This window comes from Mixophyes fleayi, chromosome 4 (assembly GCF_038048845.1).
Source record: "Mixophyes fleayi isolate aMixFle1 chromosome 4, aMixFle1.hap1, whole genome shotgun sequence".
In the NCBI taxonomy this organism is placed as follows: domain Eukaryota; kingdom Metazoa; phylum Chordata; class Amphibia; order Anura; family Limnodynastidae; genus Mixophyes; species Mixophyes fleayi.
The window spans coordinates 218,281,277-218,306,118 of NC_134405.1; the positions used below are offsets into that span (position 1 = coordinate 218,281,277).

The following is a 24,842-nucleotide window of genomic DNA, read 5'->3' on the forward strand; positions in this document are numbered from 1 at the left end:
CATAATAATATTCACATTAGCATTTGAATTATTTTTACATATTTATTTTAAAAGTTCATTAGTACACAATTAAAAGCAACAGCTCTAACTTCAAGTCACAGGGGGAGACCATTTTACCACTTCAAAACAATGGGATTCAAACCTATAATATATGGTCTGCAATGCCCCCCCAACATTAATAAAAAGCAAGCAATAACGTTTTCCAGAGCTATATTTGCATTTTAAAGAGAAAATAAAACTTTAATATTCTCTGTGGTCTAACCATCTCCAAACCCCCCATATGCTATTTAGGCAGTTGTTTAGTAGGTGAAATAATTAAAAAGTAGCTTAACCTAAAATCACAACTTCATGCAATATGATAAAGCATTTTGAAAGTCTTAGGGGCATATTCAATTCTCTGCATTTTCCGCCGCTGAAAAACTTACCGTTATTACGGTAATAGTAAGCTGGATTTCAGCTCCCAGCTCCCTGATCCACGAGCTGAAATCCAGCGAGAAAAGTACCATAATACCGGTATTTACGCACACTATTACCCTAATAAGGCGTGCGGCGCGTTAAATTTGGCTGTAACGCCAACAATTGAATATGCCCCTTACAATGCAACTTGAATGTTTCTTTACCATGGCACAAGCTAAGGCCCGGCTAGATTAACAATTTTATTGCATCATGATCGAAACAAAATGCGCCGCAAGATAAACTCAATCTCAAAGGTTGTGTTCTACTGGGATAATCAATGTACAATGTATATAAAGTAACTGGAGTGTTTATACTTCATTAAATATTTCCATCATTCTCTCTTTCATTCACCTGCAAGTGGTTACAAGTTAAGAGGGAGGTCCCTGTCCATCTGAGCTAGCAGTGTTTGAGTAACAGCCAGGAAGACTTGCTTTGCACAACGTTACTGTGGATTGGTTGATTCATATATAGAAGCAGGGCCTGGAAAGTCACCACAAAGCAAAATGACTGCATTCTGATATTTTTGACCTGTATGTGATCCCATTTGGACAGTCCTAAAGGTGTGGAAGTAACTTTAGCTTTCGCTAAGGAAGTGGGCATGGAGTAGTTTAATTTTTAAACACAGCTGCAGTGGAATGTCTAGGTAGCACCAAAGACTGTAATTGTATCTTCATGGTTCATACTTACAAATGTCAATTTCATTTTTTGAGACAAGTGATCCTTTCAAGAGTCTACATACTTTTGTGGGGTGTTCAGAACCATGACGTATATTTTATTTATGACCTGCACTATTTATTCACTGTCCTCCGGTGCGGTTTGTAAAGTGGTAAATGAAACCATTTCAACCCTTAAGATATTTGCTTTGTTTTGCATTGTATAGAACAATATTTTCTATCTTACTGCAATCTTTTGTATGGTTTCGGCCACTGAATGAACAAAAAAAATAATATGATCTCTGGGTGTTGATGACAGGAAATATAATGAACATAACATTTTCAACTCCCACACATGACGAACCATTCTAAAATATATTTGGTCCTAACCTCCGAAAATGTTTACAACTATATGTATGTACACACACTATAAATACATATATATTCATATTTAAGAGGCCCTTTAATAATTAAATTAACAATAACTACCAGTAGATTTCTTGTTTTGGGCTGATAAAATCAAGAATAAATGACATAGTATTTATTACCTGGCATCAATTTTCTTCTGGGTTATGACTGTGCCAAGCATTTATAAAAAGTCTAAAGTGGACAACACAAATGGCGATTTGGTCATGCAATTTCAATGTTTTACACCAAATTGATCCAAAAAAAAAAGTGGGTATGCCCAAAGAAATTATTCAATCCATTCAAAAGTGGACTAAAGATCTTGCTGTCCAAACACTGCATAAACCCCGTCATTAGGGCGACAGTAACATTGACCTCAACACAAGTAGCACACTGACAATTTGGCCTATACCGGTGTGATCAAGTGGACACAGACAAAGCAACAACTAATGCAGTGGTTCCCAAACTTTTGCAGTTCGCGGCACCCTTAGAGTCTCCAAATTTTTTCAAGGCACCCCTCCAAAATAATTATTGAGCAGTCCTGTTTCAGAAGTAGTTGGGTCAAAAAATTGTAATAAGTATTTAGGTCAGGACAGAAATACTTATTTAGTTGTATGCAAAAATGCCCCCTCTGCATCCAGACACTCTGCCCTCAGGCACTCTGCCCCCTCCTCTGCTCTCTGTCACGCTGTCCCCCCTCCTCTGCCCCTCTCACGCTGTGTCCCCCTCCGCTGGCCCCTCTCACGCTGTGTCCCCCTCCGCTGGCCCCTCTCACGCTGTGTCCCCCTCCGCTGGCCCCTCTCACGCTGTGTCCCCCTCCGCTGGCCCCTCTCACGCTGTGTCCCACTCCGCTGGCCCCTCTCACTCTGTGTCCCCCTCCGCTGGCCCCTCTCACGCTGTGTCCCCCTCCGCTGGCCCCTCTCACGCTGTGTCCCCCTCCGCTGGCCCCTCTCACGCTGTGTCCCTCTCACGCTGTGTCCCCCTCCGCTGGCTCCTCTGTCCCCATCCTCTGCCCCTCTGTCCCCATCCTCTGCCCCTCTGTCCCCATCCTCTGCTCTGCCCCGCTGTCACCATCCTCTGCTCTCTGTCCCCCCTTCTCTGACCCGCTGTCACCATCCTCTGCTCTCTGTCCCCCCTTCTCTGCTCGCTGTCACCATCCTCTGCTCTCTGTCCCCCCTTCTCTGCTCGCTGTCACCATCCTCTGCTCTCTGTCCCCCCTTCTCTGCACCGCTGTCACCATCCTCTGCTCTGTCCCCCCTTCTCTGCCCGCTGTCACCATCCTCTGCTCTGTCCCCCCTTCTCTGCACCGCTGTCACCATCCTCTGCTCTGTCCCCCCTTCTCTGCCCGCTGTCACCATCCTCTGCTCTGTCCCCCCTTCTCTGCCCGCTGTCACCATCCTCTGCTCTGTCCCCCCTTCTCTGCACCGCTGTCCCCCCTTCTCTGCCCGCTGTCACCATCCTCTGCTCTCTGTCCCCCCTTCTTTGCCCCGCGCCAGCCATAAAAAACAGAAAGAACACAGAAACTTACCAATCTGCCGGGCGCCGGGACCCAGCAGCCTCCTCTCTCTGCTGGGTCCCGGCGCCCGGCGGATTGGTAAGTTTCTGTGTTCTTTCTTTATTTTATGTCTGGCCCGCGGCACCCCAGTGACAGCGCCGCGGCACCCCTGGGAGCCGCGGCGCACAGTTTGGGAACCGCCAAACTAATGTAATAAAATGGCAAAACGTTCCCCTTACTGATCTAAATCTGCACAGCAGAATGAATAGCACAGTAGCTGGGCTGATTAGCAAAGTGGACACTCTCCCAGATGAACAATGTTAAGAGGGAAAATTATTTGTGTGTAGTTAACGAAAAATACTGCTGAAGGACATCATTTAATTTGGTGCTTCAGCTCATGAATATTTTATAATTATCTTGTTTTAACATTTTAATTGCTTAATGCTTTTTGTTCCAACATTTTAGGATAAAAAAAAAATCTTGTATAAAATGTGTGCTCTTCCACTTCTTACCACCAATCACTTAACCAGCCTCACTTGCTATAACTACAGTTTTAGGATTAATTTACGCTGAGCAAACTGAGAAATGATGCTGTGACATGGATCATTAATCCCTATGACATCTGCTCCTGGATGTTCATAGTGAAAAACAGCTAAAATTCAAATGCTGAAAAATTTAGGCATGCATTCAAAAAGCCAAGTGTGTGAATGATTCCTAACAAGATAAGGCATATAGGATGACTGACAGCCCTGGAAGTCTCATGATGCTTGTGTCTGCCCTATGCAGCAGGATTTCTGCTGGTTTCTTGAACCTGACAAATGAAGTGCACACACTGCTGTACACACCAAGAAGTAATCTGCAGGTGGAAGGACCAGGGGATTTCTGTGATAGAATTAAGCTGCAGATGTATAATGCAGGGCACTGGGAATAACACTAGGCTAACTCATAGCAGAAACAGAGAGGATTCATGATAATGTAACCAGTATACTGACAGACCATTAAGAAGCTACCTTGGAGGTGCCAATTACAGCCCCCCCCCCCACCTCTATTGACATAATTTATAATTATTCACTGACTAAGTAGATATATAAAAGGTGACACCATCCATTTACACAACAAGAGCTACTAATAACATTTATTTCAGTTGCTTACTGATAATTTTATATTATGCTGGGAGATTGACTATCTCTAATAAATGTATTCAGTCTTACCTACAAGCCTGAGAAGGTCACTCCCCAGGGATCTTCAGATTAATTTGACTTTGTACTGTGAATACCGCCACAATGTGTTTATAAAATCAGATTTCTCAACACTGCTGGTTTCCCAAATAAAAAAAAAATGCAAAAGAAAATATCCTTAGTGCTGCTAAATTGAGATAATCACATCACTACTTGTGCAAACATTACTGAGATCTGTATTAAAACGCAGCATATTTAGATAAATATTTTCTTTTGAATTCTGAAAGTTGAATTTCTCTTTTATTCTATAACAACCCAATGTATTATTATTATACAAGTGGCTGCTACTCGATATAGTGTTCATGAATTTCAACCTCCATAGTCCCAAAAGTCAGGAGAAGAAGCGTGCCTGAATGAGGTTTGTCACTGTCAGGAACACAGAGTATGTCAGCCACACCACTGATTAGGGATTTAACCCTTGTTGTGTCGCCACACTAAGAATAAAGTGAATATATATGGCAATGGAGAACGATATATCGGGGACAACAATCACAATATGAGGTATGCCTGGGACTTCATATTTCGGTTATTTTGAATAATAATAATTAGTCATATATATTCACCTAATGTCATATATTGCTACATACCTTTGACCAATCAGAATATAACGAGATGTGACCCAAAGAGGGCCCCAAAACTACTAACACCCAACACATATTTATCAAAGAATTATGAAGCATGCCACCCTAAAACAAAACTTAATTGCATACACTGCAATGTACCTGTGTCTGAGCAGTATTCTGTGAACTTCAATAAGATGTCCCAAATTTACTGTCTGCATTTATATTTCTTTAATTAGCAAATAATTATATGCAACACACTAAAACAGTACTTTGTGACATATACCCAAGTGCACTCCTAACAAAGTAAAATCCAATTATATGAAAATCAAGACAATATTTAGAAGATGTGGCCCACAAAAGATGCTCCAGTCACTAAGGGGCTATAAATGTCGAAACTAGATAGGATAGAAAAAGGGGTAAAAAGCAGTAACACAACTTACAGAGCAATTAAAGACACAATTTGACATTAATATAGAGCAAAGGATTTGTGCTACGTGCTGAATAACATACATGAAATAACTGGAACTCTTCAGCATGGTAGGAAGGTGTTTCTCCAATTAAACACACAGGCAGTGACTGATAGCTAGGCAGACTTGCTGAGAAATGCACTGTGTGGATTGATTGATTCATGCACAGGGGCAGAACCATTGATCTCACATGTCTACATAATCTGACTTTCATTTTTAACATAGCTTATATGGAATTTAGAAATGCAAGGCTTACATAATGTATCTTTAATTAGAAGGTTCATAGCTAAATTTTAAAATAAAAAGTTTAGGTAATCATATCAAAACAAACAAATCTTATTAACCATAACATTTATGTCCCGGTACTCTGGAAAGGGGTAAGCCTTTTGTGAGTGCGTTGCTCAAAAACTGTGACTTTCGTCAATTAGTGACATACACTGCAGTGTACACAGAAGAATCCAGCGACATGCACGTCAAGGCATTAGGCGCAATGCAACACCCAAAAGACACTATAATATTTATTTCATTAGCAAATAACAGTTTGCCATGTCATTTAGCAATATACACCACAGTATAGCTCTGACCAAGAATAATCATCCGATTCTAAAAAGGTAACATATAGGGAATGTGACTTACAAAATACATTCTACATTCTAACTCTCAAAAGGGGCTTAACATAGGAAAAACAAACACATTTTCGGTAGAGAAATATTTTATACTTTATGTCTATTTATTCACCAGCAATATTGCATTGCAAGTACTCTAATTACAGTTGGCAAGTACAAATAGTTTTATTAAACAGAATAGTTTTGCATGACAAATATATCGCTGCTGAATGTGTCTGGAAGAACAAATGAAACACGCAAGTAGTAAGTAGAAGCCTAGTCACTGAGCAAAGGTACACTGACATTTCACAAAATGCAAATATGAAATTTGTACATGTAGCCTGTCATTAACAAACCAAACTCAACCATGTTTATAATTGTCCATCTAATGCATGGATCAGAAAGAAACACTGGCAAGTGCAACGGAATACACAGCAACTTGGAATGACTGTGAATTTACAGAATTTGAACTCATCATAATGCATTTAAAAGCAAATTAAATTATATTCTTGTTTTCTAATTGTCTAGTATACAAATAAAACGATTAATGTATTAAAATTGTTGTTGCAGAACCTTTCTTAGCTTTCATAAAGATGGTACTAGTTTTGCTTGCAGAATTTATCTTGCTTGGCTAGAAAGAAAATACTTTTGTTCCATTATTTCCTACCCAAAGTCTACTTGAAAATCATTTTCACATGTATTAGTCACCTCAAAATAAAACAGCTATTGCGATTATAAGGGCTGTGATCAGGTCCAGGATAAAAAAGACAAGCCCCTAACTATGTTCCTACTTTGCATAGACAGATAACATAAAGCTTGCGCCTATCATATGTAATAGGCATTATCAAATAAATTGTAGGAAAGTACATTAAATATTATGAAGTTTTATTACTGGTCACGGAATATAAACTATTAAATCCTCATCTGAGACCAAATTATTTTCTTTAGCTGAAAACCACAGAAAAAGATGTAGAATATATATTAAACTATCTTTGAATTTATCCATGGTCTGAATGCTTGCAGTGCAAAATAACTGTAATGAAAAACTGAGCAAGTTCAGCAAGCAAATTAAAGAAAATGTAAACTAATCAGACACTAGAAACAAAAGTGCATAATTTTATTAAGCATACAATAGGTATTAATTAATGTAGCTATTCACCCTTATAATAATAATTGTACAGCACTGCATAATATGATTGGCGCTATGTAAATAAACAGAGGATATGTAGTCACTGGCCCATTGGAGCTTACAGGCTAATTTCCCTACCACCCACACACACACACTCAGACTAGGGTCCATTTTGTCAGAAGCCAATTAACCTACCAGTATGTTTTTTGGAGTGTGGAAGAAAACCGGAGCATCCAGAGGAAACCGACACAAACACGGGACAACATGCAAACTCCAAACAGATAGAGAATCAAATTTATAATGCTGGTGCTGTGTTTCAGCAATGTTAACCACTGTGCTATCCTCACGTTTTCAAGATGATTGTGTGGCATAATCGCTAAATGATCAGATCTGTGAGAAATTCGGTCAAACAAGTGAAAACACAAATTGCACAGATCCAATATCTGTGGCCCATAACTGAAGAACACATCTGCAGTTTGTACCAGACTTCCTGTTTTCATCAGTTATAACATTTCCCCCCTGTTAGATCAGAGTTAACCACTTTTTGATCTGCGAGGTTGGGGCCATAGACTGTACAATGATTAAACAGATTAGACAAAAATTCAAAAAGCAATATAATTGGCAGTGATTAAACAATAGAAGTGACATTAAGCTTATGTGTGTAACACAGGACTTCCAAGTGCAGGCATAATTGTAATAAAATCATTAAAGCACATGTGTCAACGCATATACATATTCTGCTTTTACTAATTACTGAATATATGAATTAATCTATTGTAACTGTATGAATTCATTATTCTATAACATCATTCCTCAATTGTAAAGCGCTACAGAACTTGCTGGTGCTATATAAATAAATGATGACGATGATGAGCATTGGTTTTTATTGGAGCAATTTAAGTTAAAAAAAAAAAAGGGTGTACAAAAGAGAAAAAGGAGAGGGAAGATGTAAATAGTGGGGATCAGACAATACAGGATGTTCGAAAGACCGAATTCTAAATCACATTTAGAACCATAAACTCACTGACAAACCACTACTAACACAATAAAAATAGTGAAAGATGACGAGGAGATTCAGACAAGCTGCTAAGGGGTTGGTAGGTCACGGAATCTGGTGGATGGAGAAACAGGGAACCCTCTCAGTCTGCAACAAACTCATGCTAAGCATTCCATTTAACCAGAGGGGAGGAGGCTGCCATGGAATAAGGGACTTCTGTCATCTCCATTACAAAACTAAACTGAATTTTACTGACAATTTTTTTATTTTTTGGGATAGCGGGAGATGGGATTTTTCCATAGTTGGGCTATCGCCGCTCTGGCAGCAATTACAATATGTCCCCATATGTACCTATAATATTCAGGATCTGAGCCAGGAATAGGTGGAAGAAAACCAGCAGTAGGGAAGGGGAATAGACATATCTTGGTGCCTGTAAGCCAAGGCAAGATCTCTTTCATTAACGGCTGAATAAGAAGACAAGTTCAAAATACATGGAAAACATCTCCCACTACTCCACAGTTGCGCCAGCAGAACTTGGACTGTGTAGGCTACATAGCAGGTCTGGCCAACCTGCGGCTCACCAGATGACTTGAAACTACAATTCCCATGATGCCCTGCAAGATATCGGCTAGTTATCTACTAGCAAAGCATGCAGGCACATGGAGTTTTACAACACCTGGAGAGCCACAGGTTGGTCAGACCTGCTTTATAGTGTGCAACCTAGTTGATATAAGGTACAGTCTACAAAATAACTTTAACATCATGAATACATTATTCTTAAAAACTCTCAGACATTAGAGGGATAAGTGAATGATTGATAATTCTTAGACCAATGTTGCGATTAACATAGATTAGCTAAGACATTTATGAATAAGGCTAGAAATAGACTGACTATTGTTCTTTGTTCTACCAGAATATATAAGCAATACATCTTTAAAAAGCAAAGTTTAGTCCTCCAAATTAACATCGCTATGGAACCCAAACACTTCTTCTGCCATTGGGAGTCTCCGCAGCCACTCACCACCAAAATAAACTGATTAGGCACATAATCTCAGCCACTATCTGCCAAATTGTGACAGTCTGGAAACAACTCGCCCCCCCCCCACCCTCTATTGTAACCAGAATCTGGTACATACATCGGATGAAATTTATGACCAGCATACTTAACAACTGCTCTACATCATTAAACAAGGTTAGTTTGTAATTATATATATATATATATATATATATATATATATATTGTATATATACACACACATTTATTTATAATTAGCAAGAGTACTCCTGCCTTATACTGTCTAAAGTTAGTGTTGTATTGCATAATGAGTGCAGGGTGACCAGATTCTTTGGAATCTCTCGTTTGCAAGACCAAACAAACTGCCACAGTCTGGTGTGAAGACTGTGAAGAAGTGAAGTGAATTCCAGAACTTGGGCAGATTAGATTCTCGCAATTATCCAGACATTAGTTTTATGACCTGATGCATTACTGAAACACAGAAGTTAAGATTTAGCATGTGCACTATGGTAAAAATGATATACAATCAAAAATGTAAATATATACCGATCAGCTACAACATTGAAACCACTGACAAGAGAAGTGAATAATATTGCTTATCTTGTTAGAATGGCACTGTCAAGGGGTGGGATACATTAAGCAGCAAGTTAACAGTCAGTTCTTGGTGTTGATGTGTGGGAAGCAGGAAAAATGGGTAATAATATGGATCAGAGCCACATCTGTCAAGGGCCAAATTGTGATAGCTACGACTACGTCGAAACATCTAAAAAAAAAAACAGCAGGTCTTGTGGGGTGTTCCTGGTACCTACCAAAAGTGGCCAAAGGACGAACAACCATTGAAACCAGTGACAGGGTCATGGGCGCCGAAGGCTCATTGATGTGTGCGGGGAGTGAAGGCTAGCCTGTCTGGTGCAAACCCACAAAAGAGCTACCATAGCAAAAGTTGCTGAAAAAAGTTAATGCTGGCTATGATAGAAACGTAGATTCTAACACCGCACTAAGAAGAGTCATTAATCCCTTATTTTACTTTGATAGAATAGAACTAATTTGCATAATTCTTCTTTATGAAGGTAGGTGCACCCACACATATTAAATTTCAAAAAAGAGAAGAAAGTGTGTGTGTGTGTATATATATATATATATATATATATATATATCTATATCTATAATATAAAATCTTAGTGGCGTGTGTTAGTCTGTGTGTGAAAAAAACAAAAAAAGCTGCAGCGCCACCTGCTGGGCGGAGTTATACACTGACCTACTAAATTCTTAGCATTATCTAATACAGGGTTGTCCAACCCGCGGCCCAGCGCGACTGTAAATGTGGCCCAGTGGTTGTGGCAAGGGGGCAGCGCTGTTAATGAAAAAAATATCCTGCAAATAAAAAAAAGAAAATACTTACCTTGCGGTCACGTCAGCTGGCGCTCGGGCTCCCTCCCTGGTCTCCTCCTCCGTGCGGTGCTCGCAGTGAATGTCGGGGGTGATGTCATCACACCCGACATCCATTGCGTAGCGCAGCACAGAGGAGTCACCCGCGCGAACTATCAGCAGCAGTGAAAGATTATCCAGTATCTTATTGTTGTTACTCTGAATTTGGACTTTCTGCACCATGCAATTATGAACTAGTTGTGTTCTGTGTATGTATCTAATATAAATATTAAGAGATGATTGTATTTTTAATATTTTAAACCATTTTAAATGTGCAGTGCTGAGTAGGGTGAAATTATCACCCACTGTTACCCTCATCGGAGGCTGCTCCATGAGCCATTTTTCCCGCCACAGTATCTTTAAATCTCTGTAGATTTCTATTAGTCCTCCTGATGCTACCTATATCGGTGACCATTTCAAAATTATCAATAAAAAAAATGATTCATGGGTGCAGAAAGAGAGGAAAAAAAAGGTTTTGGCATTTAATTCCCCAAACCCCACTAAGGGGCAGATGCAGGTAAGTTAAATTGCAGCTGGTAATGGTACTACTGCTTTAATCATGATTCTGCAACAGGTTTCCTAACTCTTACTAACTTCATTTCCAAGTAAGTTTAATATGTTAACTATGTTTTCTATGTTTTTTTGGGATGATCAGCTATCGTTAGTGTTAGTGTATTTTATGTGCGGCCCAAACCAACTCGTCGTCCTCCAATGTGGCCCAGGGAAGCTAAAAGGTTGGACACCCCTGATCTAATATATAAAAGTAAAAGCCTAGCGGCGTGTGTTAGTGTGTGTGTGTGTGTGTGTGTGGGAAAAACTATTTTCTCAGAAAAGGCTCATCCAATCGACCTTAAATTTGGTATACTGACATTATTTGACAAAAAAATTAGAATAGTTAAGTCAGTTAACTTCCATCATCCCCCTTCCCCCCGTGGGAGGGGTAGTAAAGGCTAAATTTACGAGTTGAGGGGTCAAACTCATTTTCGTGAGGTAATTTTACCTCATGAACACACATTAAAAAGGGCGCTTGCGTCGGGAAGTAACGATCTTCCCCTGAGGAGGCCTGGGCTAGGCCCAAATGCATGACAAGAACCTTTTTAAGACCTTAAGTATCTTGATTTGACTAGAATGCATGAGTATCATGCACGGGTTAACATTATATATATATATATATATACACACACACACCAGGCACTCAATGACTTTATTTATACAGTATTAGATAACATATGCATTACGCTTTAATAAAGCATTTTCTTCTCTTTTTGCTCTTTTACAATAGAAATGTGTCAGAAGACAGTGCTACACAAGATCACCCCTTACACCAAAAAGCTGTCTTGTCCTCTAAGAGGCTACCTTCTGTACCACCCCAATGGCTGAATTGTATATGTACAAGTATGGCTTTAGCTAAAGAATTTGTATTTTTTTGCTTTTCCACTTGTATCCAGGGGGTAAAAAAGCAATACTGATGCAGAGAATAAAATGGTCATAATGGAACTAATTAATTTGAGACATATAAATATGTAATCAAAAGTATTCACAGAAAACTGAATTAAGCACCAAAATAATTCAATTTGGTAAAAGATGTCACTCTAAACAACATTGCCATATTATCATTGTGAGTAAAAAAAGTTAAAATCTTATAGTCAATTATATTTATGTAAAATTATCCATGGCCAATGTAAGAGCTGTGGTATACAACTGCACCCTGCAGTGCTTCAAGCCATGCCTTGTAAGGAAAGTTGCCCTGTGACAAACTACATATACTTTCTACCTTTATTATTCATTTGGAAAATTTGATGAAATTTTGAATTTCCAAACCCGACCGCGCAGCTCAGAAAAATACATTCGCACTTTTTTAAATACATAATACTAAAGCTGCCCTACAATATACACATTATATTTTATTAATCTACTCTGCAGACGTTTTTCCCAAGGGTTTGCAGATTCTGTAATACAGTATAACCCAAAGAGCTACCATGTCTCCGCTATGGGTAGGAGGAGTTTAGTAACATGCAGGTGGTACTGCAGCTTTAAAAAAACATTTTTAACTATTGTACATTTCACTAGAATAGGAATATTTGCTTGTGATGCTTTTTATTTTTCTCATCTTAGTTTAATCCCATTTTCTTTAAACAGTAACAAATAAAAAACTGTTACTAAATATTGTATATCAATGATTTAAAAACAAAACAGCAAGTTTTTAGCTCTTATTATGACATGATGGGAGAGACAGAGAATGTGCCACATAGTTTAAGTATCAACAGCAAATGGAATGGGAGGCTTTACATTTGAAGTATGTGACAAGGAGGCTAGCAGCAAGTGGAACAGGGTTCTTTAAGATGTAAACAATCTACAAGGTTCTGGATCAGAAGCAAGATGGAAAGTGTGAACAGTGTTGAAAGCAATTCACAGTGGAGGCCAGGACTCTGACGTGGGAGCAATTGACAAGCAGAGAGCTTTCAATAATGTTGGTGGCTCTGTGCTCAGATAAACTGACAAGGATAGGTCCTGTGATAAGTGAGCAAAAGGGATCAAAGCTCAGAGAAAATGAAAGAGGATCTGGATTGGAAGTGACAATATAACAGAGGGTGAGTGACTTTATCCCCAAATATAGCATTAAAATCTGCAGAATAACCCAATATGTAAACAAAAGTACTAAATAGCAAAATACACCTTTTATGATTTTGTGGTTAGTAACTTTTAAAATAATGTGTGACATTACAGTACTTGTGATACTTTTATGTGGGGTCCATTCTCTTCTTCAGGTCACAAATACTACATTATTTTGATGTAAATATTACTAGAGTGTTATACATGTTCACACAATTAACTTTAACGCAAGTGTTTTATAAATTTGTCTCTTTGCTTTTTGTACAGAACGCACATGGAAGGGAACTGGAGAGAAATTATTACAGGCATAGGATCATGGTATAATGGATTGTGTGAATATGACCAATCTGCCAGCATAGCGTTGAATAAACCTTAAACAAGGGGCCTGGGGCTGCCAGCCAGGCTCAAGGGGTCCACAGCTGCATGAAGAATAAGGGGAGAGTGGAAACCAGGTTGCCAATGGGACACAATAGACTGATGTATGAAGGGTGGACTGGACAAGTAGTAAATGTAAATATATATATATATATATATATATATATATATATATATATATATAATTATTGCTATTAAACTAATAGACACATTACCTCTTTCACAGGAGGGAACTTCTTCTTGCACTCCATGGAAAGGCCACGCAGGTCACTCTGCATGTTCTCCAGCAGCTTTTTAATGGCCTCGGGACTGCTGGTGGAAGACATTTTTCCAGGTGGCGATCTCACTGCCACAATAGAGAAACGGGAATAGGAGCTGAGCGCCGGTTGCAGTGCAGCCAGCCACCCTTCCGCTAAGCCCACCTAAAGGCTGCCTATAACATGTCCCCGACCCAGTGCAGAGCTGTCAGCCCCTCCGCTCGGCCATCAGCCGAACTCCCAGAATACCTCACTCTCCGCACTGACACGTAACAGCCGCTTCCGTAAACACAGGAGGCGAGACTGTGTGCGCATGCGCGAAGCATCAGCTAGACATCAATACATCATCTGATGTAAGTAGCCCAGCACCAGTGTCACTGACAGCCAGACCGCTGTCACTGTCACTCCCAACACTGTCCTGTCTATTTTATAGTCTCTTGTGACAGAGTTGTAAAAAAAATTTAATTCATGAATGGAATACATGATTCACTCATGAAAGTACGAGTGAATGTTCAAATGAAACTGAATCATTTTAAATTACAATTCTTACTACATTTTTTCTCATGCAATATCCTTATGAGTGATCTTGAATAGTTGTAGCCATAAATATAAAGGTATCTTTCTTAAATCATTTATAAATTTGATGCTTGGAAAAAGCACCAACATTTGAATTTAAATGTCAAGGACACTGGTGCCTGGCAGGAGCATTTAGCTTGTCACTTGCAGTTCTCTGCTGAAGATGGACTACTATGCCCATGATGGAAAGCTTACTACACATGGTAACAAATGAGTTGGTTTGCATTTTAAATATGCTTCTTCAATAAATATTAGTTTATAAAGTCCAGAAAATAAGAACGCAGATTTTAAAAACCGGTGGTAATCGTTAAAACGAAACGATTACCACAATGCCGACACCGGAACACCTACAAATAAAAAACGAATTTAGGAAAAACCGATATAAATATAAACAGACTTCGCAACTTCTATTAATGCTAATTTAAAGCGGCAATGTCGGGACCCCGCTGGTTAAGTGTTTAAACACTTAACCCGATATTGCCGCTTTAAATTAACATTAATAGAAGTTGCGATGACGTCAAAGTGTAATGCCAGAGAGTTCTTCATTCGGAACGCCATCGGAGATGTTCAGCGTAGAGTTTTCAGGTAAGCCTATTTATATTTAAATCTGTTTTTACTAAATTCAGTTTTTATTTGTAGGTCTCTTCGGTGTCAGAATTTTCAGGATCAAAAAACCTTACCCAACCCGTAAAAACTGCAATCAGTATACAGGATTAGAGAAATTATACATGCAGTACTGAAAGATAGTGACATTTCCAAGGAAAAATCTTTAAAATCTAGGACAATCCATAGAAGAGGCAGTTGGCAACTAAGATCTTTTAAAGTAATAAAGAAAATGTATGAAACCCACCTGCCCCAAGCCTAACGTGTTATAAAGTGCCTCAAAGCTGAGGAAAGTGTCCGGATGATACAAAACCAAAGGGTTATATTGTTATTTATTTTAACCAACTTGGCTACTTTTAATACCTCTCTTCCCAGTGATGTGATGGGGAAATATGAAAAAAAGAGGTTGGTGTGAGTTGCTGACATCACTTAAGACATCAAGTGGGCAGGGCAAACCATGGCGCTAATTTCTTTTTCTTTAAACTGCTTGTATGATTTCTGTGCATTTAAAGCATGTCACCACACTTGCAAATGACCATTCCTCTTTATGGGAGCAAATTATTTACATTTCAACTAGGGGTTAATGAGAGGTTTCACCAGCATTGTGCCATTCATGTCAAGGCCCATTCATTACAATGGCCTTTCCATTTCAATGGAGATGTGCGCTACACGTAGAAACTCCATGTAAATGAATAGAAATTGAAATGAATGAGCCATTGACATTAGCAGATTCAATAAAAATATCTTTTTTGGCTTACAAATAAAGAATATCTCCCACTAGAATGCAATAAGAAGATGCATTGTATTATAAATAAAGAACATTGCCCAATAAATTACAAGATTAGGAACTCATTGGATTATAAATTAAAACCATTTCCCATTGAATTACAAATAAAGAACATTTCATATGGATTACAAATTACGAAAATCCCCCTGGTTTACAAGTAAAGAAGATCAAATCGTAAAAATTTATAATAAATATATTATAAATAAATAATTTTATTTAACCATTTTACCGTATTGTATGTGTTTTCTTTACATATTTTAGCAATAGTGTCTTATAGGCTCCTTACCAGGGGAAACGTGCTGGTGATTAAACAGGAACTCGCCAAAGATTGAACAGAAAAGAAAGCAAACTGTTTGAGTTATCTGGCCAATGTTAACATAACAGGAGACACAATACAAGTATTAAATATGAGGGTATTCATGATTTATTGTTTAGAGGGGCAAAAATGATTATTAATTATGTTACGGGGCCAATTATTTTATGAATAAATTAGTGAGACAAATTTCATTAATGATTATAAGCAATGGAATTTTTATTTTATTTTATTTTACAGTGGCTTACTATTTTATTACCATGAGCACAAGTGCATTGAGCACAAGTGCATGCTGCCGGGGGTTGTCTTACAAAACAATGAAAAGACAGTCTACAGTGCTCTAGTTGTGAATATCACTGGCTGGTGGGTGAGGGACTGAGTGGGTCTGCTTTGTGGTAACCACCAGAGATTTGAGATCTGTCGTGGCACTGTCAAGTCAGCATCAGTCTTAGAAACTGACAGAGTGCTATTTGAACCTCTCCGTCTCCTGGTTATTAATGCCTAGAAAATAACCTTTTGTGCTACTGTGGTGTTTCTCCAGAATGACAGTGTTTTTTGTGGGAGGAGAATGTTTGTTAAAAATAGTTTCAGTGGAGTTATCATTTATTGACCAAAAAGGCCTAATTTATAGTTAAACGTAACAATTCGCTGACACCATACACACAAAAATTTGTCTGCACATTTGCATTTTCATATCTGTGTTTAAAGTTGCATATTTCTTAAGATACGTACCTAAAATAGTGAGTGTAGCCAAGACCAGAACAAAGGTATCCCAGCATTATCATCATATTATGTCTGGTGTATTGATGTGTCCAGATAAAAGAAAAAAGGTAGACATCGTAATGAGCTTAACAAAACGTAGCGAGAACAGCACTAGTGAACTATATATATAGTTCACCAATAAGACATATAAGCCAGAATTGTTAGTGGTGTCACAATAAAAACATATGATAAGACTAGTGAAATATAAGCCATGGTGTGAAAATGGTTTTGTCCCCTTCTTGATTTCTTCTATTCTTGCATATTTGCCACATTTAATTGTTTCAGATCTTTAAACAAAATTGAACATAAGACAAAGACAAATTAAGTAAACACAAAATACAGTTTGTAACTGGTCATTTTAATTATTGAAGAAAAACGTTATCTAACACCTTTATAATCCATGTGAAAAATTAATTGTACCAACAAACTTAATTACTGGTTGTGCCACCTTTAGCAGATACAACTGCAACCAAACACTTCAGATAATTGGAGATCAGTCTTTCACATCGCTGTTGCTAAAGTAATAATTTAATTTCTTCAGCAAAAGAAACTTTAAGAATAAAAATTATATCATTTGTTATTTACAAAAGAAAAGCTTGCGCTGTCATAATATTATCAGTCTCAATTTCAGTCTCTGAAATCTCTGCCCGTCCACAGACTAGACAGTTTTTATGAGTAACAACAGTAGGTTGTATTACAATTCACAAATGTCATATTACAATTGGCTGACATGGCATATAGGCGTGTCTTGGTCCTTTTTGCTCCCCTGGATTCAATGGAGATTTTGGAGAAATTCTTGCAAGTCTTTGTTCACCAACTCTGATTAGAAACATCTATTCTTTGAATTAACTCCTTCATTCCATTTCATATCCCTCTCATCAGCTCACACGCAAGGATCCAATTGACATAATAAAACCACATCAAATATAAATGATATACTAAAATAAGATAAAACAATGTAAATATTTTCATGTTAATAAATTGGCTTCATCCAAAATAAAACCTCTTTAACACTGTAGAGGAGTTTTGGCCCACTCTTCTTTGCAGAATTGCTATAATTCAACCATATTGGAGGGTATTCGAGCATGAACTGCCCATTTAAGGTCCTGCCACAGCATCTCAGGACTTTGACTAGGCAACTCCAAAACCTTAATTTTGTTTTTTTTGAGCTATTCAGAGGTGGACTTGGCATTGTGCTTCAGGTCGTTGTCTTTCCGCAATTGTGCTTGAGCTTCAGATCTCAGAATGATGACCAGACACTCTCCCTGAAACTATTTAGGTGTCACTTCATGTAGAATTGTGTGCAGGGGTGGACTATGAGGTAAGAGTAGGCTGTTGGAAAGAAGGTTGTGAACAGAGAGTAGGAAGTTAAGTTGGAGAAACTAGAGATGGAGCAGAAGTGGGAGAAGACAATTTCAAGGGAGTAAACATAACAATGGTTTGGAGATGAGGACCACTGGGAGACACTACAGGAGGAAGTAAGTGAAAGATGTTTGTGGCACCAAAGAAAGTGTGGTTGTCAATGGGAATTACCTGGTATGACAGGTATAGGAAATAAGTGAGCCATGCAGAAAAGTCGTCAAGGAATTGGAAAATTGGACACGTGGAACAATAAATGACAGCAACACAAAGGTGGAGAGTATAAATGAATAGTGTGGACTTCAAAGAAAGAGGGGACGGGTTCCGGGGGTATGACTCAGAAAGTACTATAAGTCTACACTGCCAGTGGGACCAGCAGCAGAGATGGCAACAACAATCACAGTTGAGCTCAATGGGTCCAGCAGCTGAACAGACATGGCAACAGCAAAGATAGTTGAGATCAGTGTGTCCAGCAGTCAAACAGCATTGACAGTTGAGCTCAATGGGTCAAGCAGCCAAACAGATATGTCAACAACAATAACAATTAAGCTCCATAGGTCCAGTAGCTGAACAGAGATAGCATCAACAATGACAGTTGAGCTCAGTGTGTCCAACAGCTGAATAGAGATGGTAGCCCAGTAGATCTTTGAAACAGCATTGCTTTTGGCAGTTGCAGACTGGGTCTAAAAATATTGTCTGCCAGGAGACAAAGGGGGCCCACCCACAATTATAAGGATATCATTTAATTTTTAGAAGAAATAAATACAATTTTGAAAAAATACAAAAGGGAAAAAAGGTACAATTAAAATGTTTGCAAAATAAATGTATATTTTTTACTAATTACAGTGCACATATATTGTACATATTTCTGGCAGTAGACAGTAGATACTAAATGTAAATACAGAGTGTTATAACTTAATTTTTTTTTTATTTTGTTTTTATGTCAAATAAATGATGGATAGTTTAAACTGAACATTTTACACATTAACAGGTATCTCAAAAGCATATTTCATGCAATCCACTATATTAAGAGAAATGGATTGAATTCACTAGCTCAGTGTTTCCCAACCCTAGTCCTCAAGCACCCCTAACAGTGCAGGTTTTCCAGGTGACCAGTGATATAATTACATCACCTTTGGATCTATCAAAATGTGTCAGTCAGTAATGATTACACCTGTGCTCCAGCAAAGAGAGATGGAAAACAAGCACTGTTAGGGGTACTTAAGGACTAGGGTTGGGAAACACTGCACTACATGATTGTGTGAATCTGACAATAATTGCTTCTGCATCCAATTCATTTAACAATTCATTTTCAATGGATAGCAACATGTATGATTCCAAGTTCTCAGCACAGTGAATTTCTTGTCTTTATGATCTTTAGCTTTGAAACTGTCCCCTCACAATGGACTTTTATAAAGTTCATGAAGAATTTTTGTCCACACAATCGGCAAGTGCTACACATTTTACACTTGTTGCAACTGGAATCCATATTCTCATTATTATTAAGTAATGGCTTTAATACATCAAAGTTCGAAGCAAAAGAAAACAATTCCAATATTACTTGATCTTTGCTGACTTGTGGAGACAGCTTAATAATACCTTCCAATGCTTTAAAGCCCTTCTCTGCAATAGTTTTAAACTTTGCTGGGACCAAGCAGGATAAATCGTTATTCAACTTTTTGTTTTGTACAAAGCGTGTATATAGTGACTGGACAATGCGGTTCATTATTAGATTAAACACATTTACTCGAAAATCAGCTAGAGAATCTGAAAAATTTCCTTCATCATCTATAAGCTCATCTGCCATTCTTTTCTTCTTCCTGTGCCTCTTAACTAGCAATGTTGTTTCCAAAGAGTCAATTTCCATTGTCTTTGCAATGTATGCAATAGCTTGATACAAAGTTGACTCCAGCTGCCCATCACAATCCCAGGCTGGGATTCCCAGCTAAGCTTCATTACACAGTAGCAACAGTAAAGATCCGAGCCTATATAACGTATGTGTTGGCCTCACATAACTAACTCAGAATTATTTTTTCAGAGTTATTTATTACATATAAAAGTAACCTTGAAAATGTACATTTTTAAGATAGTAATACAATGTAAATTTTAGTTGCATACAGTAATAATATTGGAACTTCCACTATATTTTCAAGCTACTAAAAGGTCATTAACATTTTTAGCATATTGATGATGAAGGGGGCCTAAATCATCAGGGGCCCACAGGGCCCAGTTGCCATTGGGCAAGCTGACACCCTGGCCAGTCCACCACTGGCTTTTGGTGTGATGACACTCCTCAGCACTACTGTGTCATTCACAAACGGTTTCCTCAAATTCCCGAAGCTTTATATTTGTGAGAGTAACATAATGTTGTTGGGCACACAGCTGAGCTAATGCTGTCCGCTTGCCACAATTATTTCCTGGCTCATTTATTTCCTATCCTTTTGATTTTGATCCCACCCTCCCGATTTCATAAAAACCAGCACTATGCCAACCAGCCGGGGTTGTTGGCATTAAAGCAGGGGGACTCTCAGCAGGGGGTGAAAAACACCATTTTAGTATGTGGAAGTCCCATGCTTAAATAAATCACACCACCCTCATTAAAATCACATTAGTTTATTAAACATAATAATACCCCATATACTTACCATCTGATGTTTTCATCTGTAAAAGATCCAATCTTGTAAGTTTTTACTCCAATAATGCTTGAAACCAACCATAACAAAAACCAGTATATTCCAAAGGTCGTGTTGCTGACCACAAAATATCACCTTCCAGGTCCTGGTGTAGTCCAAAAAAACATTCCACAGGATCTTGTAAATAATCTTCTTGTCTTCGGTCTCAAATCGATGATCTTCGTGGTGTTGTCTCTGGCTTCACGTACCAGGATAAAATTTACCTGGTCACTGTGAATTAAATCTGTTAATAGAAGTTTCAAGCCCGTAGCTATCATTTTTGTAAAAAGCTTTAGATCAACATTCAACAGGGAGATTGGCCTGTAACTAGAACACTGGGAGGAGTCAAGGCCTAATTTTATATAGGGAAATAATTGTGGTAAGCGGACTGCATTAGCTCAGCTGTGTGCACTTGTATCAAAGCTTAATGTCTTATGGCTACCCCTCTTTGCCTTCCAGCATAGTTCCATAAAAAAATGACTTAAGCCTGGTGCTGCTATGTGTTGATAGGCTAATCCCAGAGAATGTTTCACAACTACTGCAGATATATGTAAGTAGTAGAGGGATCCTATTCCTGCTGTGTCAATTGTTGCCCTGTGATCCGCGGCAGGTGTAGATATGGAACATATGATTATTTGCCTAGCTTGGAGTGTGTCGACTGCTTTTGGAGAAATATTTTTTTTTATTATTTGTAAGGAACCACAGAGTTGTACAATGGGGAAGAAGAGCATATATGACAAAATATCATGCACCGGGTGTTCGGGCAGCGCACCGACACCCGGCAGATTTACCTCTCATCGGCGCTCCGCTTCCCGCTGGGCGCCGCTGCATTAATTCTTCTGCCTCCTGCTCATTGGTCCTTCTCCTTGGCGGCAAGTTTAAAAGGCACCTCCTCTCTGTCTTCAGTGCCTGTTCTTTGAGTCACCTCCTGGTGATAGAAGTGGCTTCCCTGGTGTCTTGCTGCATTTGCCATCTATACTCGACTGCATAGCTGACGCTCACTCTCCGGAAATCTACACCACATAGTGGTCTGCAGAGCTGACGCTCACCTTCCTGAATCTACTTCATCTGCCACACAGTGGCTTGCAGAGCTAACGCTCATCTCCGGAAATCTTCTCTACTTTTGTCTACAGAGCTGACACTCATCTCCTACTTCATCTGCCACACAGTGGCCTGCAGAGCTGACGCTCATCCTCGGAAATCTACTCTACGGTTGTCTGCAGAGCTGACGCTCACTCTCCTGGAATCTACACCACAGTGGTCTGCAGAGCTGATGCTCACCTTCCTGAATCTACTTCATCTGCCACACAGTGGCCTGCAGAGCTAACGCTCATCTCCGGAAATCTTCTCTACTTTTGTCTACAGAGCTGACGCTCATCTCCTGCCTCATCTGCCACATAGTGGCCTGCAGAGCTGACGCCTATCTCCGGCATCTACGCTGCCATTACTTACAGCATTGACCTCTCTTCCTACGGTACTATTCCCTGTAGCCTTCCCAAGGGCTTCCGTACAGTGCTCTCAGTAGGGACCGGGACCTGCGAGGTAGTCGCGGCTAAGCCCATACCGCTTTGCGGCGGTTCCTGGTGAACACCGTCTCCTCGTTAGACTCCGCGCCCCGCTGGAGTAGTGCCAAACTGTACGAACCTCTAGGATTCGCTGCATCTACCACGTCTCCTCGTAAGAACCGTGACACAAAGATTATGTAACAAAGATTGGGCAAAGAGAAGAACATACTGGTAGTATAAAAGCAAAAAACAGTGCATTAGATGTAATAGACAACGTGAATGACATGTAAAATAGAGATTGTGCTTGAGGTAAAGGACAGGAATGCACAGGTAGTCAAGAGGAGAGGAGACAGAAGACAAGAGGAACTGGGGCCCTGCTCATGAGAGCTTACATTGTAAAGAGGAGGTGTGAGAGAGTGAAAGTGTCGCTGTAGGGAGGGTGGGAAGGAGTTAGGAGGAGGACTAGTAGGCTTTGATGAACATCTATTAGTTTTTATGGAGCATGGAGTATTAACTGTATTTTGTTTTGTTAGACTCCACCTAAAGGTAGTAAAAAAGTATCACAATGTAGCAATTTAGGAATTGGTTGAAATTCACTTTAACCCTTATCAGGGGTTTTTGCTAAACTTGTAGCCCAACCATTTTTGAAGATTTTAATTTTGAAAAGTTTAGGCCTTTTTATGCAGGTCCTCATTTATCGTTAGGAGCAAATCCAGCTAAAGGGTGCAACTTTGCACCTAAACAAATCATGTTAATCCTGTGCGCCTTTTTTTTTACATTGCGAGTTGAGCTAGGATGAGGCCCCTTACCAGCTCTAAATCTGTCCACACATTTTAAATTTGCCATCCCAATGCTGCTCTATTAGCGTGCCTTTTCCCTGTTGCAAAGCACAGCGGAGTATGCTGATAACATATAAATAAAAGTTTAGAATAATAATACTGTTAATGCAGTACAGTCGCCTTCTGTTCCCGGTCATGGGACAGGAAAACCATGGAGCTCACTGGAGATTGATGGACTACAAGGGTCAAAATGAGTTCCCCAAAGTACACGTGATCAGGTAAAAAGCGACCAATTTTTCTAATGCGGTTGGAGAAGGGGATCCCCATTAAAAAATGTTAAAGTAGGTTAAAAAAATAAAATTCAAATACATAGCTGCACAACCATATAACTGTAATAGTGTAACGCTTCAGTCCCGCAAGTAGTACCTGTTCCGTTACCCGCATTTCATTGGTCTGGAAACTGCCATGTTCCAGCGTCAGACAAACTTCATTCATTTCATTCAGCTATACTCAGTTCGGCACAGGTGCAAATCTATTGCACTTCTGTACCTCCCTCCTTTTCTCATTGGCTGAGCATTTCTGGAGCACTATTTAAACCTCCTGGATTCACCTGTCTGATGCTTGTTTTTCAAGCTCACTTCCTGTAGCCTGTGGTTCTGGTTCCTGTGCTCCTTGTGGATCTTCCGCTAGTCCAGTCTGCTCTCAGTTCGTGGCCTGTGTTGAACCATCTCCAGTGTAATTCATCATGACAGCTCCGGTTCTCTCATCGCTACACTCAGAGCCGCTATTACACCTGTAATCCCTCAGCTGTCTCCACGAGTTATCTACGTTATTCAGCCTGCTCTCAGTTCGTGGCCTGTGTTGAACCATCGCTGCTCCAGTACCTATCCTACTATCTGCAGTGTACTTCATCGTGACAGCCCCGGTTATCTCATCGCTACCACTCAGAGCCGCTACTACTATTGTGACTCATCAGCTGTTACCACGGGTTACCTCCCCTACTTCAGTCTGCTCTCAGTCTCTGCCTGAGCTGAACTATCGCTGCTCCAGTACTACTACTACCATCTTCAGTGTACTTCATCGTGACAGTTCCAGTTCTCTTATCGCTATCACTCAGAGCCGCTACTACTATTGTGACTCATCAGCTGCTACCACGAGTTAACTCTGCTACTGCAGTCTGCTCTCAGTCTCTGGCTGTATTGAACTCCTGCATTTCCAGTACTGCTATTTACCATCTCAACTGTACTACATAGCGACAGCTCCCATTCTCTCACCGCTATCACTCACAGCCGCTACTACAGTATCTCATCTATTGTTGCTACGAGTTACCTCGGCCACTTCAGTTGTTCTCAGTCTCCTGCTGTATTGAACTATTGCTGCTCCAGTACTATTATACCACCTCTCCTGTACTTCCTCGTGACAGCTCCAGTTCTCTGACCGCTACCACTGTGGACCGCAACTGCCTCGGTGACTCATCGCCTGATTCCCCAGTTAGCTCCACTTCCTCGTGTGGTCTGCACAATTCCAGTGCTGTACTCCAGCTATTCCAGTACCTCTACCTATTACCCTTCTGACAGTCTCTGTTTCTCCTGGTTGCACCACAGGACATCTACTCTCCTTGTGCCTCATCTAGCTCCAGTGGGGCAGGGACTGATGTGAATGGGTTCTCTGTGCAGCGCTGAGGAATTAGTGGCGCTATATAAATAAACGATGATGATGATCTATAACTGCCCGTGTCACCTGGCTCCTCCACACCGTTCTGCTGTACACCCACTCACAGGACCGCGACC

General features: G+C 39.6%; 1 protein-coding gene across 2 annotated transcripts in view; it reads right to left on the minus strand.

The window, feature by feature from the left end:
* Positions 1–13,954, minus strand: part of MON2 (MON2 regulator of endosome-to-Golgi trafficking) — a 130,242-nt gene extending 116,288 nt beyond the window's left edge. For both annotated transcript variants that reach the window (XM_075209344.1, XM_075209343.1), the window contains exon 1: positions 13,655–13,954. In XM_075209344.1, the coding sequence (XP_075065445.1) occupies positions 13,655–13,765 (111 nt within the window). In that variant the 5' untranslated portion in view covers positions 13,766–13,954. The remainder of the gene's footprint in view (positions 1–13,654) is intronic.
* Positions 13,955–24,842: the final 10,888 nt, after the last annotated feature.